General features: G+C 37.4%; 1 protein-coding gene across 2 annotated transcripts; it reads right to left on the bottom strand.

The window, feature by feature from the left end:
* Positions 1-458: 458 nt before the first annotated feature.
* Positions 459-18,873, bottom strand: ercc6l2 (excision repair cross-complementation group 6-like 2). Of its 2 annotated transcripts, none has more exons than XM_084389661.1 (18): positions 18,656-18,873; positions 17,871-18,279; positions 17,673-17,783; positions 16,173-16,366; positions 15,038-15,199; positions 14,635-14,842; positions 14,281-14,538; positions 13,754-13,873; positions 12,666-12,737; positions 11,083-11,228; positions 10,865-10,960; positions 10,329-10,428; positions 9,877-10,029; positions 9,477-9,548; positions 7,646-8,384; positions 6,748-6,902; positions 5,456-5,628; positions 459-1,636 (listed from the first exon to the last, which is right to left on the bottom strand). In XM_084389661.1, exons 2-18 carry the CDS (start codon positions 18,147-18,149, stop codon positions 730-732), a joined length of 3,945 nt encoding a protein of 1,314 aa, XP_084245787.1. In that variant the 5' UTR covers positions 18,150-18,279; positions 18,656-18,873; the 3' UTR covers positions 459-729. The 2 variants fall into 2 exon arrangements, with proteins under 2 accessions (XP_084245787.1, XP_084245788.1); XM_084389662.1 differs by having other exon boundaries at positions 17,871-18,293; positions 18,656-18,860.
* Positions 18,874-19,861: the final 988 nt, after the last annotated feature.

The raw sequence follows: 19,861 nt of genomic DNA, 5'->3' as shown, positions 1-19,861 counted from the left end.
ACATGGCAGATGAGATGAAACAAGTAGCAGCGGCCTTAAGCTTCAATGAAAGAGAGACTGCGGCGAGAGAGATTTGTGCCACTTCGTCAAAGCAATTACACCACTTCAAAACTATTTACACCACTTTTTGGTCTGAGGTCCAAGACCACCAACTATTTAAGTCATTTAACTGCCTGAAACCAAATGAGAGGCACAGTTGTGTGGGAGGAAAAAAGAAAAAAATTTGTGGAACATGTTGCACTGTTTCCAATTCTGATATAAATACTGTAAAATATTTAAATTACCAATTAACATTCAACATTTAACTACCCCACATGCTCTGACAACACTTTTCTTACCATGTATGAATAAAATTCACATTATTTTTATATTTTAATCTTAATAAGTAGCTACATATTAAAATAAAACATTGAATTCCTTTTCCAATTTCCAAAATCTGTAACAAAACCACCAGTGAACCATCTTGTCAATGTTATTTTATTGTTTTATTCATTTAATACATATGCATTCATAAAATATGTGCCTTGTGCCTTCTTCAAAACATGAACTTTAATACAATAAAAGTCAATTATACATTGTACTGAATCCTGAAAAACCAAACTACATTTTTTTTTATATATATAAATTCAAAATTTAAAACAAATAAAAACAAATGATCATAAATAAAAAGCCTGTCCTTGCAATAAAACATAACATTGTAAATAATTGTAAAAAAGAGCAACCTTAAAACTAGTGTTTCCAGAGAAATTTCTCATTTTTTTTCCAAAGTTGCGAGCCCTCAAAACTTTCGGTTTTCTCATTACTCCTGGACTTTGCAGAGACACTAACGCTGTTACAGATCTTCTCCACCTCAGTCAGATCTGTGAGTTTGTTAATGCTCTCCACATTCCCCTCATTCAAAATGTCCCAGAAGTCCTTTCCTCTACGTTTTGCTCTTTCAGTGCATGTGGATGTTTTCACATCCCTCGGTTGGTCTACGGTTTTCTTCTTTGACTTGAACAAGTCATTCAGGATGGATGTGTCACCTATAAGGTCTGTGATTTTGGAGGAGCTGCTGGTCTGGGTTGAGCTTGATGCAGCACAATCATCTGTGGAGACTAAAGGTGACCGTGAAGTGTATTTCTTGCTCTTGAAAGGTTGTGAGGAACTAATAATGTTGGTTTTAGTCTCTTCTACTGGTGCACTGCACCTTTGAGAAAGATGTCCAGAACTTGATGATGGGTATTTGTATGTGGAGGACATCTTCATTTTGTTGTTTGTGAGGTCTGTACTGCAGTGAACGTGAACCTCAGAGGTTTCTGGTTTACCCATTCTCTTTTTCTTTGACGGTTCTCTTTGATCCTCAACTTCAAGGGTTGGTACCTCAACTTGAGGTTTAAGAGGGGAGTTTCGGTGGGCTCTTTTTGAGGTAGTTCTTTGTCTGGCTGTAGAAGGTGGCGGTGAGGTGGGTGGCTTTGGCTCGACGTGGGGTTTAGGAAAGGTCTTTTCTGTGAAGTTCTTGAGCTCAGGTCTCTCCTGGCTGTAGAAGCTTCGCAATCGGCTAAGTCTCTGCTCTGAATCGTTCTTCAGAATGTCTTCTGCAAAGTCTCGCACAGTGTCGAATCCAAAGAACTGAGCCATTTCTTCCAACTGCTGTCTGCGAGACAAAATATTATTTTAATGACACAAATCAACTTATCTTAGGCCCTGTTTACATCTGGCATTAAGATGGGATTTGGTCAATCGGATCACAAGTAGACAAGAGAGACATACCCGTTTACAACTGGTGTTTTAATCCATCTCTATTTTCCACTTTCAACCACTTCTGTCCTGATTTTTTTTTTTGAGCGGAGGGTCTATGGGCAGGTAAATCTATGGGCTTTTTCAAATCTTTTGATCTACTGGATGAAATAAGCTCACGCAATTTACATATGAACATGACCAGAGATGATGGAAAAACTACGGAGAGCAGCAGCTTTCGTTTGTGCTCTGATAACCAGAAGAAATCAGGAATAGTGAGAGAACATTGTGCTTGGTACGTTTTTTTTGTCCCGGGTCTCCAGCCGATAAAGTTTAAATCCCATCTGGCTAGCTCACTTCCCATAATATGCATGTATTAGGCCGCAGGTATAGGTTACCGATGTGTAGAAAGGCCAGGTATAGTAAGAGTTGTGTTCCTGTATCTATACGAGCTCTAAATACATAGGAAATCGGCCATTGATACGTCACTTATGCTCTCTTTAGCCGCTTTCCGACCGGAGGAACCTTTTCACAGTTCCTAGAACTATTGGCTAAAGTACCCGGATGTCGGCGTGTTCGCACCGCAGGAACTAGGAACGATTTTAGTTCTAGGAACTCCATTTGTAGGAACTAATTTAGGTCCTACTTCAGAGTAGGGTCTAAACCAGCACTATAGGAACTATCCGTGACGTTAGTGTACGCTGATTGACCGAACGCACGCGGAACACCAGCACCCGCCATTTTTAAAACAGCTATAATGTAAACACACAGATTATAGCCTATGTTTACTCCAGAAACTAACTATACAAACATGGAAAACAGTGATAGATGGGTCTCTAAACCTTTATGCTGAAGAGAAAATCCAACGCAACTTTGAGGGGACCAAGCCAAACATGATTATGTTTATCTTGACCAGCTAGCAACACTGGACATCAACCACACGACATAAGCTAATAACCTTTTTTTCATATACTGTCTACTTTCTATAACAGTTCTATCTAATAACATATTAAACAGTACTGTTAGACAGATCGCTAACTAATAAACACAGAGAATGCGAGCATTGTTTGCTCTGGCGTTCTCAGCGCCGCCAAAATAAAGGTCTGTCGCGCCGTCAAAATAAAAGTCGCCGTGCTTGCGTCACTCCCTTACCCCTCCTACCAGTTCCTATGGCCACTTGGCCAGTGCGAACGCAAACAGCAAAACCGAGTTTGGGTGAGAGTAGTTCATAGAACTGTTTAGAAGTGGACAGTTCCTATAACTAAGTTCCTGTAACTACTTGGTCGGAAAGCGGCTTTTGTTGTTGTTTTGTGATGTCAGCGATTATTTTTGATTGTATTATGATTGTATTATGATATGGCGATAATTTAACATGTTATGTGTGTTTGTATTATGTACACATCTACGGTGGAAACAAATTTCCTCTCGAGGACAAATAAAAATCGATCTATCTATCTAGGTCAGCAAGCGGAGAGCAGGTGGTCTATTCGAAATGCAATCGACCACATGAGTGTTTACACTACAAAAGCAAAAGTCAAATGTGTTTTCTACTACCTTTGGAAGTGGTCGAAAGTGGACAAGCTCAAAATGTTTTAGACCCCGTTTACACCTGTATTTAGTAGGGGTGTAACAATATATCGTGTCACAATATATCGCAATACAAAAATTCAACAATATGTATCGTGCATAGTGACAATCTGTATTGTGTGTAGTTCACCCAAAATAAAAATTACTATGCGTGAAAAAATGACAGAGTTTACAGAGTTTTAGTGTCAGTACTACATTAAACTAATATATATTATGTTGAATGTATTGTATGATAATGCAATGGGGGAATATTTGTGTGTCCTGATAATGCCAAATGTCTTATGTTCCCAGTAAAAAGTGGCCTTTATTATTTTAAGTATATCTAGTCAGTGAAAGAGTGCAAGCATTCGTCTAAAATATATCAGTATTTTCAGCTTCAGAATCATGAATATTTTTATTCTGGTGTCACTATTGTCCCATGCATTGGGTTACCAGCCCCAAGTCCAAGCCTATTTATTTACACCCACAATGTAATATCAAATTTAGCATTTTGATGGAGTATCGCAATAATATCGTATCGTGAGTTTAGTATTGTGATATGTATCGAATCGTGACATGAGGGTATTGTTACACCCCTAGTATTTAGCGTCGCCCACTTGTGATCTGATAGACCAAAACACTTCTTAATACCAGGAGTAAACAGGGCCTTAGTGACACAACTATATACAAAATGATTTTCAAAGCTTTAAGTGTGTTTTCTTTTATTTTAAGTGTTTTATTTGGCTAAATCATCTGTAGTAAATCATTAGACTATACAGGTCAATGATAAATAAATCTAGTTTAAAACACATGTGCCAAGTTCTTAAAGATGTACTCTTTGTATTCACGTTGGTTTCATACGGTTTTAAAAAAAAACGCTTTATTAACAATCAAGTTTTTGATGATTTGCACCATGTGATATTTTATAACCGTATTATAAAAAGCTCAAATGATCTTTTACATTTTAAGAGACACACAGTCATGAGGGTCTGCAGGGTCTTCAATGGGGTCCACATATGTCATTTCCTGTTTTGTTTTGGGATTTCTTTTTTTTAGACCACACAACGTAGGACTTGAAATATTAATAAGCAGTTTACTTAAGAAATTGAGTGTATTGTAAAATTCTAAGAGATTGTTTTATACTCCATGCATTGCAAAATACAGGCAGGGAGCAAGTTTATGACAGCCTGTATATTATATCATAAGACCACAGCCCATAAGTTACAGCATAATAAGAACCAGAAGATTTGCTTAATGCTAAAACACGTGACATGAAACACACTCTTAAAGGGATAGTTCAGCCAAAAATGAAAATTCTGTCACCATTTACTCGCCCTCCTGTTGTTGCAAACCTGTATGACTTTCGTTCATCTGTGTAACATAAAATATATTTTGAGATTTTTGGGGGGAAATGGAACATTCTTCCAAATATCTTAATTTGTGTTCCGCAGAAGAATGTCAAAGATTTGGAATGACAAGCAGAGGAGTACATAAATTATGACACTATTTTTATTATTTTTGGGTGAACTATGCCTTTAAGATGAATTAAACGACGAACCCCATTTTAAAACATAAAACAACCCAGAAAATTCAGTGTAAGGGTCTTTAAGGAAAACCACTTAGTAATTTGAAACTGAAAGAGCTCACAAGCTGCTTGTGGCGTAACTTCTAATGGTTGCCACCCTTTGTGGTTTCAAAGCAAAAACTATCTATGAAGCAAGACCCTTAAGTATGTGTCGGAGTGGAGTTGAATCCCATTAAAGCAATTCATCAAGAAAAAGAGAATTTATACACTAGTGTGTGTGTGTTTTCACCATTACATGAGCAAACAGTACATTTGTGAGATTGTACTGAGGAGAAAAGCAGAATAAAGAGGGGGTTTTGCTTATGACTTTGGCCAGACTTGGGAAATGGGTGGGTGAGAGGGCTCCGGGGTGGTCTTCCCTCGCTCCTGCGGCCCCAGGGGCCAGGCGGGGGCAGCACACCATAGCTGTGGGGAGAACTGGCACATGGCCCTGCGCTACCAGGAATTTCTTCTCACTGACTTGCTGTTCTAGTGTTTGAGTTTTTAGCCCAATTGACACAATTATTTGCTTTGTGTGGAGATGATGGCTAGTCAGATCTTGTGCGGGGAGAAAAGCGAGGGATTTGGAGCAGAAAATAGTGTTACCTGCACATGCTACTGGGTGTTTCGCCCACTATGACAGTGACATTGTTCTGGCGGTAAGAGGTTTTGATGGTGTGGGTGACTGGATGCTCCATGTGGGGTCTGCCATTTGCTAGCGGTGTCTGACCTCCATTGCCGTGATCTGCGAGTACGGGATCAGATGACTGGGTGGAAGTCTGTTACACAATAAATACAAAGTATGTTAGAATTGGACTTATTTAACAAATCTTTACCCAAAAGTCTTGAGTCTTTCCCAAATTATTCTTGGTTGATCACCCAAAAATCCTATCTGGAATTTCAAACGAATTAATTATTCAAAAAAAAAATGAAAAGCACGTGCAGGACAAAACATAACCGATACGGATAATCATTATGCTGTGTGCAATGGTGAAAAAATGGTACGTAGTAGATCTGTATCTGCAGTGGATTTATAACACAAAATGTATCATTTTAAACACCTGAGGACAAACTTGCTGAACTGGCTTTATTTCACAACATCTTAAAGAAAATAACCAACCAATGCTGTGTCTCATGCAGTGGTTCCTGAACTGCAGAGCTGAATCTCCAGAAATTATATTTCACATAAATTGTGATTTTCCACACTGAATTTAATGTAATGAGAGAAAAGCACCATGAAATAATGCGAAAACAATACATCTTTCAGTTAAACTGTTTTGATTCCACTCAAAAAAAAAAAGAGCCTGTTATTTTAATAAATCACAGTTACTAGTCTCAATCAGTCTGACAAATCTTTCACCAAATGAACGCATCGAATTGGAGCAGTTACTGAATCAACATTTTATTCACTCACTAAACAGAAGTTTTTATATTCAGTCATTTCTGACACCAAAAGGTTTGTGTAATTAAGGACTGTGAAATAAATGAGTTGTGTTACTGACCGGTTGTTCAAATGTAGTTCAACATTTTTTGTTAATAAATCATATTTAAATTTGAATACAAAAATGATTACTAATTTCTATAAAAATAAATCTCTCAAACATTAGGATGTGACCAAAATACTATTTTTAGTTGCATTGAAATACTGCATGCAAAAGAAAATTGTTAGAGAATTCCCCCCACAGTGTGCAAAAATATAAGTTATTTAAATGACAGACTGTACTTTTTGTTAATAAATTATATTTTAATTAAGAAAAATAATATTAAAAATATATATAAAAAAACATCTAAAAAACATTCAAATATTAGTTAGTTGCACTGAAATACCACACACAAAAAAGCGTGGTAACTCCTAGTCAGATTGGTGTGAGGTGCATAAATATAAAACTTGTAGAAACCTCTGATGAATCCAGAATCTGGTTTGCAGGAAGCTGCGAGTGCTTGTTGAGTTCAAACACATCTCGTACGGCAGCACGGCTCAGGCGGTCTTCTGCTCTGCTGGAGCCCACTACCTTCTGATTCGAGTGGGTGTAGCTCACCTGCTGAAGTCCACCTGTCAGAGAAGTCAAAACACTCAAGTAGACTGGAACAAAGAGAATTGGAACAAACTCAAGATGACTTCAATCTTCTCAAAAAGTCAAAACTTTTTATTGACTCAGTTCTCTCTATTCATTTCATTCATATATAGTCAATAAAAAGTTGACATTTTGAGAAGACTGATATCTAAAACACCCAATGGAGAAACCAATCTTCTCAAAATGTCTAAACTTCTTATTGACTCTGTATATGAAATGACTGGACTGAATGTGTAAAACAAACGATAGTCTAACTGCACTATAATGTTATTAACTGTTATTCAGTTATTGTAAATTAATGTTACGTGCACTTGCATCTTTATTATTTTTATTTGTGTGTGTGTCCTGGTAAACCCTACGTTTATGGGGACAAAATGTCCCCACAAAGATGGCAATGTTCAAATGTTGGTGGTTAAATCTATTTTTGGATTATTTAATTAAATATTCTGTTTGTGATAATTGGCCAAAAATCAATAAGGTTACACTTTATTTTAAGGTGACAGTTGCATTGTACTTACTCAAAAAAGTACATGTACTTACTATAGAGTCACGGTTAGGGTTTGGTTTAGTTACTTGTAGTTATGCATAATTTACGGTTATTACTATAGTAAGTACATGTAGTAATGTGTAACTACTTCACCTTAAAATAAAGTGTTACCATCAATAAAGATACTGAATATAAAAGATTATTTCAAATCCAGGTAAACGGTCCAAGTTATACCCAACAATGAGTCCAGAGTTCCGGTGGTTTCTTCATCTCTGGATTGGGTTTTGTTAGAGCCTAATGTGTTTCGGCTCTTTATGCCCAAAGGCATTTGTGTAGTGTTGTCCTTCCCAGAAGACCATCTGTGAGTTGACTTATTCTCCTGAGGAGAAGGACCCTTCATACATCTCACGCCTTTCTGAGGCACTTCATCTTCTGATGAAGAAAAACTTTCAATATCAACTTCAGATCTTTTATCTGCAAACTTCACCCTTTTGTGAACATGATTCTTGCCACCAGTTGTGCTGTCATTGTTGTGTTTGTGTGATCTTGGTGGAAGGAGCTCAAGGTCTGCTGACACTTCTGATATTCTCTGTGGTTTACCATCAGTGACTCCCTCAATCCCTTCATCGGATTCAATGGACAGATCCAGTGTCTTAGATGCTTGTCCCTTAATCGTGGTGGGTTTTGCATAGTTATCCTCATCCTGACTCTGACTACTAAAGTCCTCTTCACTGTCCGTCTCCTGCAATCCTCTCTGAGTCATTTGTCTCTGGAGAGCACTATACAGGCCCATATTGCCAATACAGGAAGTACCGGCTCCCGTCTGCTCTCCTGTGTGTGTTTCTGAGGGCCTGGAGCAGCAGGGATCTTCATCTTCACTTGCACTGCTGAAGTCCAACACCCCAGCGGTTTTAAGCCCATAGCCTGCTGATCCACCTGTCTGCTCAGTAGCAGCATCCGCTGACCGGGGATCCTGAGGTAAATCAAGATGGTTCATTAGTTTTATACAGAAGATGTTTTGTTTTGTTTTTTAACTATTAACATTGCTTTGATTATTTGCATAAAAATATGAAAATTAAGGACACAAACGATTTAGTGAGTTCTTCAAACAGGTGTTATAGTTGTATTTTTGCTTTGAAGGTTTTGAGTATTTTTATCTGTAAATTTTGTTCTATTTTATGTTGTGTGTGTTTTTTTTTTTAAGTTCCCTGTAGGGTAAATAAAAATGTAGGGCAATTTGCGGGCACCAGTTTCTCTTTTCCATCTTTATTTTTGTATTTGTAAAGTTGCTGCCTTAAATTTTGAAGTACAATCAACTTGTCATTTCAACTTAAATTACATTAAACTGACTTAAAAAAATGAGTTGCATCTTGTATAACATAAAAAAGTTGAAAATTGCTTAACTTATTTTGATGAGTTAAGCAATGTAAAAGCATATGTTGTCATAGCTCATTGATCATATTTTTTTTCTACAGTGTAATGATCTAAACTGCATGTGATAAAATAATGACAAAATAAAATAATGGCTGTCAAATAATGACAAGAAAATAAGCAAACAAAACAACTTTCTACTGTTTTGTCTTCTTTACTAATACAACTGCAATGCTTAAAAAAAATACAGAACTCTGCTCTCAACCAAGGAAGCATCATCCTTTACATAAATGTATATTTCACACCAATCTATATTGAAATGTCTATAATAGTTTCTTAATGGATTACATCTAAACACATAACATACAACTTTACCACACTTTAATGATAGCGTCATCCAGTTTTTAGCAAAACATTGATTTTAACAAGCCGAGACGTTGCCTCTTCAGAAAATCAATGTGTGAGGTTCTTTCCAGAAGAACAATTAGATAAGGCCTCTGCTGAGTAAATAAATGTGGTATAGATAGTATGTTTCTGTGTGGTCTTCACCACTGGGCTTCAGAAGGGGTTGATTACGACCATGTGTTCGCCCGTCATGCCGTGGGAACAGATAAATGATGGGAAAGAAGAGGGGAGGGATGGGTGGGAAAGAGAAACGTTTCAGTCACGGGTCTGTGACAGGGTGGGTACTCACTGGCTCCTCCATCCTCTCGTCCAGAGCTTGAGTTCTGGCCGTCATGATTCCCACCTCCACTTGGCCCTCCCTCTGTAAGCCAAACACGCGATTCCCATCATGTCAATGAGAAGGAATTCATTTCATATAAACAGTTCATTAAAGGCATGTCATTAGGGATATGTATGATCAGCTGGGCCCTTACAGACAGTAAAACTCTGTAGATAGTTTCCACATGCTCGTCAGAACCTCTGCATTACAAGTTCATGATGTGCCCTAAAAATCTAAATTAATTTCACAAGACTAGGGCTGGAAAACTGAACAATATAACATATATAAAATATATCTATATCTATATATCTATATATATATACAGAACTAAGACGCTGGGTTTGGATGCGGATTTTGGACGTTTTTTTACCTCCAGGATGCGATGGGTAAGACAGGTGCCATCAGTCTGCAGGCGGAAAAGGTTTCGGGTACCAAACAGCTCCCCTGCCTTGCTGTCAGTACCCTGAACCGCCTCAAAGTAGCGTCTAGCATTCTCCTGGCCAATCACTGACAACTGAAGTTGCTGTCAAGCAAAAAAGGAGAGGAAAACAAACAGGTCTCAATAAATTTTACATAATTTTAGTGTATTCATTAGCCTGGGTTTCCCCATGCTGCCTTGAGCGCAGCGCGATTTTATTCACGCTGCACGTCTCAAAGAGAGAGAGGTCTGACGTTAGCCAGGCTATGTATTCATATGTATTAGGTGTAATGATGAGGGAGCTAAAACTAAAAATGCTCACAACAGCAAATTACTGTTAAACTGTATAGGAATGATATCTTCATACACCTTTGCTGAAATGTAATTTTTTTTTATCAACATACCTGTTTGTAAATTTGGCGCAAGTATATGATCTCCTCTACCGTTCCTAAAGAGATGAGTCTAAAAACCGTCACATCCCTGCACTGGCCAATACGATACGCCCTGTAAATTGAAACAGGATTCACACAAGTCTTATTGGGACCTTGATAAATTCCATTCAACCTGCAAATGTAAACTACCGTTCAAAAGTTTGGGGTCATTAAGATTTTTTTTTCATGTTTTTGAAAGCAGTCTCTTATACTCATTATACAATAAAAAAATACAGTAAAACACTAATATTGTGAATTATTATTACAATAAAAAAAAATCTATTTTAACGCTTTTTATTTCTATTTAATCTTGTGATGATTAAACTGAATATTCAGCAGCCATTACTCCAGTCTTCAGTGTCACATGATCCTTCAGAAATCATTCTAATATGCTGATTTGCAGACTAAAAGTATAAAAAAAGCATTGAAGAATTTTAAAATGTTTGTCAATATTTAATACTCAAATGCAAATACCTAATTATATGAATATTTCCTTTTTATTTGCTCACCTGTCAATAGCCTGGAGATCATTGGCAGGATTCCATGTTGGATCAAACAAAACGACAACATTCGCTCCGATGAAGTTTAGGCCAAGCCCACCCGCCCTACAGAAGAAGCATGAAGATCAAAATCATTGTAAATCACACTGTCATGTTGTTATAAATTTTGGGAGATCTTGTAAATAACAGGCATAACGAAACATAATAGCTTTTGGGGCCACACTCACAAAGTAGACACCAGACACAGGTTGACATCTCGAGAGCTGTTGAACTCTCTCACTATTTTAACTCGGTCCTTAGACTTGGTGTTTCCATCCAGTCTGTGGTACTCCAGACCCTCGGCCATACAATAGCTTTCCAGAACATCTAACAGCTGTGAAAGAAAGTATAAAGAAAGGTTTGTATAACCTGATTTATATTTAATAATATTAATTGCAATTCTATATTTAAAAAAAGATTCACAATTAATTATAAATTATATACACTGATGAGCCAAAACATTATGACCAGTCAGAGGTGAAGCGAATATCTTTGATCACCCCCTAACAAGGCCACATATTAAGGTCTGGGTAGATTAGATGGTAAGCAAACAATCAGTTCTTGTAATAAGGAGTTAAGATCGAAGCGACTTTGACAAGGGACGAATTGCAATGGCAAGGCGATAGGGTCAGAGTTTCTCTGAAACGGCACAACTGTTGCCCCCGGTCAGCAGAGGTGAGAATTTACCAACAGTGGTCCAAGAGGGACAAACTGGCAACAGGGTGTTGGGCGCCCAAGGCTCATCGATGCACGAGGGCAACAAAGGCTATACCATCTGGTCCAAGCCAACAGACTTCAAAAGTCACACAAAATTTTAACTATGGGATTATGGTTATGGGAGGAATGTGTTACAACACACAGTGCATCTCACTCTAAATTATGTGCTTATGATGACCCCTGCCCCACCGTCAAAAGCACCTATAATGGGTGTTCAGTGGAAGAAGGTCGCCTAGTCTGTTGAGTCCCATTTTCTTTTACATCATGTGGGACGGCCTTGTACATGTGTGCCGTTTACCTGGGGAAGTGATGGCACCGGGATGCAGTGTGGGATGACGACAAGCCGGTGGAGGGAGTGTGATGCTCTGAGCAATGTTCTGCTGGGAAACCCTGTGTCCGGCCATTAATTTGGACATAAATTTGACACGTGCTACCTACTGTACCTAAACATTATTGCAGACCAGTTGCAGTCCTTCATAACAATGGTGTTCCCTGGTGGAAGTGGCCTCTTTCAGGTCAATGGTTTGAGGACCATGATGAAGAGTTCAAGCTGTTGCTCTGGTCTCCTCGCAACCTACAGGACTTAAAGGATCTGCTACTAACGTCTTGGTGCCAGATACACAGGACACTTTCAGGGGTCTTGCAGATTATATATACTGTATATGATTTTGCCAAGTAAGACATGTTCCTGAATCAAAATAATATGTTGATCCTGGAACAACATTCCTGTCCGAAAATGTAGTCCTAACCCTATCCCTACCCCTAAACCTAACCCTACCCATAAGTTATCCCTAAAAATCAGAGGGAAATGATATGTGAATAACACTGATGTAGAAGCACCTAACCCTGGTTGTAAGCCTAATCTTGATATAAACTGTAAACTTCACTCTCAAATATGATCGGTTGATTGAAATGTTGTTCCAGAATCAACAAAGATATTGATCCAGGAACATGTTGCACTTGGTGAAATCACGTTCACCATATAGTTTATACAAATTTTTAATATACAAAAAAATGTGTTAATAGCATAGCAAACTTTTTATAACCACCTCACCTTGGTGGAAAGAGAGAAGAGTAGAACTTTGTCTTTCTTCGCGATAAAGTGATTTAGCAGCTTTTGCAGAACCTGAAACAGGAAGAAAAACAGGACACGCTTTTCAAAACGATGATGGGAGCAAAGACAATCTTGCTTATCATAACATGTGAAAACACACAAAGTTTTTCATTTAAATTGTAATGAGAAATAACACGTCAGTCAGTGGCCACTGGGTAGAGATTAACAGAGCCGGCTGTGTCTTTTCTTTCTATTGCTGATGTTTCAGAAACCAGCGGCCATTCTTGTGAGGATGCCAGTAACTCAGCATCTGCCAATAACAGCACCCTCAAGATGCTCCGGCTAACGGGAGGGGGAAACCTTTGAAAGGAAGGCCTGAAGAAATGTTAAATACTGTCCTTGTTATTTCTCAAGGAAGTGTATCCACAGCCTCAGATGGAAGACAGCTCAGGGCCAGTGCTAGCCACAAGAGGGTTTATTAATCTCCATATTGCCAGTGAAAAATCCGGAACGGACTGGAAATGAAGATATCTTGGCGAAGCAAATTTTCTATGCTGTCCGTTTGATAATGTGGGCACCCCTGATTCTAATAACTAATATGCAACTAAACATACTTTTACACTCAGGGCTCAACAATGAGGACGGGATATATTTATCTAGTACATTATTTTTTATGTCTTGCAAAATTAAAACAATGTATTCAATATTGTTGTTGAAAATTCTGCTGATGTGTCACCAAGTGTTGAAAACGGCAAACCAATTCATTTGCAGGCCAGCAAAAGTGTGTTTATGAATTATAGTTACATTATAATTATGTCATTTTCAGAATTTTGTAAAGAAAAAAATATTTATAATAAACAAAGAAAAATTTACATTGAATAAAAACTGAATATTTTCTAGCGAAAATAAAATTGCATTGTTAAAAATAAAAATGTATCATTCCCTTTGTGGTGGAGCCAATGAAAATGTTGATGGGCAAGTAAAAATTTGAAATGACAAAAAGCCCCAACAGTACTCCAATCTAATATACAATTATTGTGTGAAATAACTCCAAATCTGGTTCTTGATCATTAGGAAAAATGCCTCACCTTCATTTTTCCACTGTACATGGGGTCAGACATTGCTTCAAATGCTGCTTGTTTGCACCTCTCCGTGAAATCTGGAAATTTTTTAAAAACTTGCTCGCAAATGGCTGTTACATATTTTTCCTGTGGTTGGAAAAATTGCACAAATATTTACAGAAAGATAAAGGATGATGATAAACACAATCTGAGTCCATTTGAGCCATTCTAAAATACATTCAATCAAACCTCAAATCTGTTTGAACAGACCAGTTGTACTGATAATATACACTGATAATAATAAGAAATGTTTCATGAGCAGCAAATCAGCATATTAAAACAATTTCTGAAGGATCACGTGACAGAAATGGCTGCTAAAAATTCAGCATTGCCATCACAGGAATAAATTACATTTTAAAATATATTAAAATAGAAATCATTTATTTTGAATTGTGATAATATTTTCACATTATTATTATTTTACTTTTACCCAAACTTTTGAACAATAATCTGACAACAATCCTTCACTATTCCCACTACACCCAATTACTAACCTGTTTTTTGCTGGTTCCTTCTTTGGACTGCAGTAGTGCAACATGATTTGCGACCTTTCTCAGTATAGCCAGATAACTGAAGTACAGGTTTCTGACCGGCACACCGTCTGCGTTCAGTTTGTAGCAGCACTTCTTCCGTGTACGGCCACTGCCACAGTGACACTTTCCTGAGCTCTGCAACAGCAGGTTCACATCGTCTGTGTCCAGCACTGCTCGGTACACCGTCCGCTGGAAGTCTGTGAGTGAGCAATAGACAACCTGGAGAGGGACAAGACCAGAAGGAGTGCAGATCAGAGCACGTACTATGAGATATCATATTAAATCAGATGGTTTCTTTGACTTGAACTAACTCACTCGATCATCTTTCTTAGGTAGCTGATCACTGATAAGGGCCTTTGTTCTCCTGAGGAACCAGTGTGAGAGTTTTTTGGCAAGTTCCTGAACTGCTTTACGGCCTTCTGCTAGAGCTCTTTTTGTCACAGTGTGCTTCTGCCCCTGCTCAATGGGGTCCGAAAACCTGTTTTTGAAACCTGCCAGAGGACCCAGGCATCCAGGAATGGCCCTATGACATATGAAAGTGTTTTAAACTCATGAATGGAGAAATTATCATTATCATGAGGTAGTATAATGGCACAAAAATATACAACTTATGTTCCAAACAAACCCCAGTAAACGGTCTACAAAAGCATCCAAGTCAAAATGGAGCTCAAGTACCTCAATCAGGGTTAAAATCAGTGGTGCTTTCTGAGTGTCTCACCAGTCCATAACACACCACAGCTCCTCAAGGTTGTTCTGAAGAACTGTTCCTGTCAGTCCAACCCTCACTTTACATCTCATCTCCTTCATGGCCTGAGTGATCTGGGACCTGTGGTTCTTTATTTTGTGAGCTTCATCAACGATAACGGCAGCCCAATCAATACTGTACAAAATCAAACATTACATTGTGTAGTGTGAAAAAGATGAGTCATCATCGTTAATTGAATTTAATCACAAAGAAAAGCAGAAAAATAAATATGTTGAAAACTACACTGACCACTTAACTTTGTACAATGAATGTTTAAATATGAAAGGAAATAAAAAAATTGACCAGTAAACATTTTAAAATATACTCAATATAACTAAATACCATGCAAATGTTTTTTTTTATTTTTTTATTAATATTTTATTTGGCAAGGACATATTAAAGTGATCCAAAGCGACGGTAAAATGTTAATAATGTTAACAAATATTTATATACTGTAAATGCTGCTCTTTAGAACTTTCTATTCATCAAAGAATCTTGAAAAAAAAATTCACGTTTCCACAAAAATATTAAGCGGCACAAGTTTCTTCAACGTTGATACACTGATAATAATAAGAAATGTTTTTTGAGCACCAAATCGGCATATTAGAATGATTTCCGGAGGATCATGTGACACTGAAGACTGGAGTAATGATGCTGAAAATTCAGCTTTGCCATACCAGGAATAAATTACATTTTAAAATATATTCAAATAGAAAACAATTATTTTAAATTGTAATAGTATTTTACAATATTACTGTTTTACTGTACTTTTGTATAAATACACCCTTGATGAGCATAAGAAAACATTTTAAAAGAAATCGGTAACACTTTATTTTATGTCAGTTACATATGTTGCATGTAGTTACTATAGTAATAACTATAAATTATGCATAATTACATGCAGCTAACCCTAAACCAAACTAAACCCACATCCTAACCCTATAGTAAGTACATGTAGTTACTTAATATTACTCAGTACTTAATGTATAATTACAGTTTAACAAAGACACCTTAAAATAAAGTGTAACCAAAAGATCTTACTGACCCCAAACTTTTGAACAGTTAAGTATACATATAAAACAAACTGAACTCAGTATGAACAATATACCTGTTAAACTGGTCCAAACAGAGTCTGAGGGTCTCATAAGTAGTAAGAGCAATCTCACATCTTCCTCTCTGCACACGCGCCAGTTCTTCATCCTTCCTCACACCGTGCACGACCACAACTCTAAAATGACCCCAAGTGTCTAACTCATCTTTCCAGTTGTAGAGGACAGAGAGCGGAGCCACAATGAGGAAAACCTGAACAGAGTCAAACAAACAAAAAATAGCCTACTACTAAATGCAGTATTACACAAGAACCTTCTGTCAGGGTTCTGTCACTTCAGTCTAGTCTATTTCTGGGTTTTGTGACAGAGCCCTGACACTCCTGTGCTTTCACATCATGTTTTGTCTTGTGCTGTGTAGCACGCAGTGTGTGTTTACACTAGCTGTGTGCTTTCATGTTGTCATGTTTTGTGTGAACACGTGGCCAGAGCCCGTCTACGGAGAGCCTGTCCACTCCCTATTAAGTCCTATTGTACCGAATTTTGGTTGTAGTACCACCAGAGTTCCACTGGGGGCGCTCGCCATGAGTGCAAAATGAATGGGAGTCAATGGGGCTAGACGGCTAAATGTGTCTCTTTCACCCGATTGCCGTTGAGAAATCTCAGATGTGATTGTAGATTTTGCAAGTTCAACATGGGTTTTAGGTCGAAAGTTGAATGAACGAGTACTTATGTCGTTTTGATTTCTTACAGGTTGAGTTGTTGTTGCCCATAACACGCTAGCATTCTGCTAATGACGTCAGCATTCTGACGTCATTGACATTTTGAAAGACTTTTTTAAAGCAAATAAGTGACTCTAAAAAATCTAACACCCAGCAATGTGTAATTTCTTTGCATCTCCTTTCGAATACAACATTCAAATTACTAGACAAAAAATTATATCCTGAGAAAAGTGGATTTTGAGGGGTATACCGCCATTGACCTCCATTCATTCTGCACTCGTCCTGTGAGCGCCCTCATATGGAATCAGAGTGGAACTGCAACCAGTTCAGAAGCCGGAAGTGTAGTGAGAGTGAAACTTCTCGCCATATTAGACATTCTCTGACGTGGCTTATGAGTGTTCTCATTGGCTGCGTGTTCATGTCTCGTTTTGTGTTATCACATGGCTTGTGATTTGTTTTGCTGGCCATGTGCTTGTGTTTTAATCATGTTTGGTGTGAGCACATGGCTTGTCATGTGTTTCCTTGTGCCATGTGCTCTCCTGTCGTTTGTCTAACCCTTGTTACCTGATTATTGGTTAATTTGCCCTACCTGTCCTCCCTCGTTACCTGCTTTGTTTGCTCTCCCTATTTATTCTCCTTGTGTTTGCAGTCCTGTGCCGGTTCGTCGTCTAAGGTACCCTCATGTTTCCTGTTCCTGCCAAGTCCAGTTCTTGTAAAGTCTTGCTGCCTGTCTTGTTTCCCCCCACGGGGTCGTTTTTGTTTTATTTTATGCTTAATAAAAGCCCATCACTCTGCATCTGAGTCCTCGCTACTTTCATCAACCCAAACCCTGACACTTACCTTCTGAACTTGTTCTGATGGCTTCTGTGACAGCAAAAACTGTGGCCTGTTGTTCTCAACGTCTTTCCATGTACCAGTTTTCTGCAAAACTGCAGCTAGGAAGCCGATGACCTAAAAGAACAAAGGAAAGAGGAAACATGAGCAGGCCTTACTGGGTTTATTCTATACATTGTAATATGTAGATTTGCGTGGATTTACCTGAACCGTCTTTCCAAGACCCATGTCATCACCCAAGATGCATCCTCTGGATTTGGCATAGTTATGATAGATGAATTGAATGCCCTCTCGCTGATAGTCTCGTAAATATCGATTGATGGTGTATGGAACTTTTACGTCACTTCCTGGCAGCAGAAATGGCTCAGAAGTACCTGGAGGCGTCTGGTTACTGTGGAAAAGAGGCCTCTCGTCCTCAAACTGAGGGCTAGATGTTCTGGCATTCCAGCCCTTTGTAGATGAGCCTTCCTCTTCCATCTCCATCAAGACAGCGTTCACATCAATACAGGTGCTAACTAGATAATGGCTTGTTTAGTTGTGACCGGCTTCTCCTTTGGAGCAGCACAAACGATGAAATCATTTTGGTGATCGGAGTAGGAGTTGTACGTTTGACCTGCAAAACAGAGGCTGAATAAATAAATTCTATATAAGTCATATTATTTGGATATTGGGAACTTTGCTGAAAGGTTAAAGCTAAAGCTAAAAGTATAGATCAGCAAACAAATTTATTCCCCATACAATGAGAGTGAATCATGGGGACTGAGACAGTTTAGGAAGAACATGACATTAGATTCCCCAGAGGAATAATTTATCAGAATTTTTATGTCTTTACCTAAGCTCAGCTGTCTCACTCATTCGTGAAGTCTGACGCGAATTTTGATTAAATATTTCTTTGTTTTAATTTAAAAGTATATTTTGCGCGTTGCGATCACTTTAAGTGCTATTCCTTGAGTTAATTCCTTACACAGTGGAAGTCAGTTTAGTCTTACCATCATGAATTCATTTTAGTCTCGATGTAGTCTCTGAGATGATCATGTATTTCTGGTGCCTGTAATGGCTTGACTGTGAGATAAACAGGTTGTTATTCCTCTGCATGTCCAATGAATTTTGATTTCGTTCTCATCAACTTAGCAACATGCTGCATCCAGCGTCACAGCGGAGAGATTCGCGTTTATTTACCTATCTGTGTGTTGAGAGCTGCACTTTCCGGACAAGCGCTTAGAGAGAACCTAAACGAAACGAAATAAAATTAAATTAAACGAAATAAAATAAAATACAATAAAATTTTAATAAAATAAAATAATAAAATAAAATATATATAATAAAATAAAATAAAATAAAATAAAATAAAATAAAATAAAATAAAATAAAATGAAATGAAACAAAATAAAATAAAATACAATTTAAAAACAAAGCCAATAGGCTACTTGTAATAGTTTAAAGATTAAATTAGTAAACTCAGATCAATTAGCTCTTAATATTTATACTGTTCATTTTTCTATCTTCACTTGAAGGGGCTTTTTTGTTTAAATAAATTAAATGGATTTATTTATTTATTTATTTATTTATTTATTTATTTATTTATTTATTTATTTATTTATTTATTTATTTATTTTTATGTTTCACAGACTTTCTCCCATCTAATATTTATATTTTAGATGAACAACTTAAACTTAAAAAACTAAAACTAAAATAAACATGAATTTTAAAATAGATAATATACAAATATTTTTCAGTTTTACTTAATTTAATAGTAATATTATAATAAAGTAATAAATACTATGATAAATAATACTAAAATAATTATAATTAATTATAATAATCAGATATGCCTGAGCTATGCAAACTGAGGTTTTATTGTTCTACCTGGTGCAAAAATCATATAATCAATCATATGCTGATCTTCAAATCAAAATATTTTGAATTGCAGTTAAATACGGCAGGTTGTGTCTGGTAACCAGACCAGACCAGTGCAAATTAGCACACAGCCCCATTGCTATAGGCTCAGACTGGAAAAGTTCCACTCATTTGTTTGACATCCTCCTAGATGTACGTATTTCTTCTCAGTACTATGAGCCTCTTTTCAGGGGAGCCACCAAATCTGCTAATTATGGTCAACGAACGCAGTTAATGGCTTTGCTCAAGGGTGGTCCATATCTCTTTAACACATTCATTCGGACTGACCTCACCATTAC

Source organism: Rutilus rutilus (genome assembly GCF_951802725.1).
Source record: "Rutilus rutilus genome assembly, chromosome: 19".
NCBI classification, from domain to species: domain Eukaryota; kingdom Metazoa; phylum Chordata; class Actinopteri; order Cypriniformes; family Leuciscidae; genus Rutilus; species Rutilus rutilus.
The sequence above is the reverse complement of the archived record's forward strand: the minus strand, read 5'-3'. Positions and strand labels throughout refer to the sequence as shown.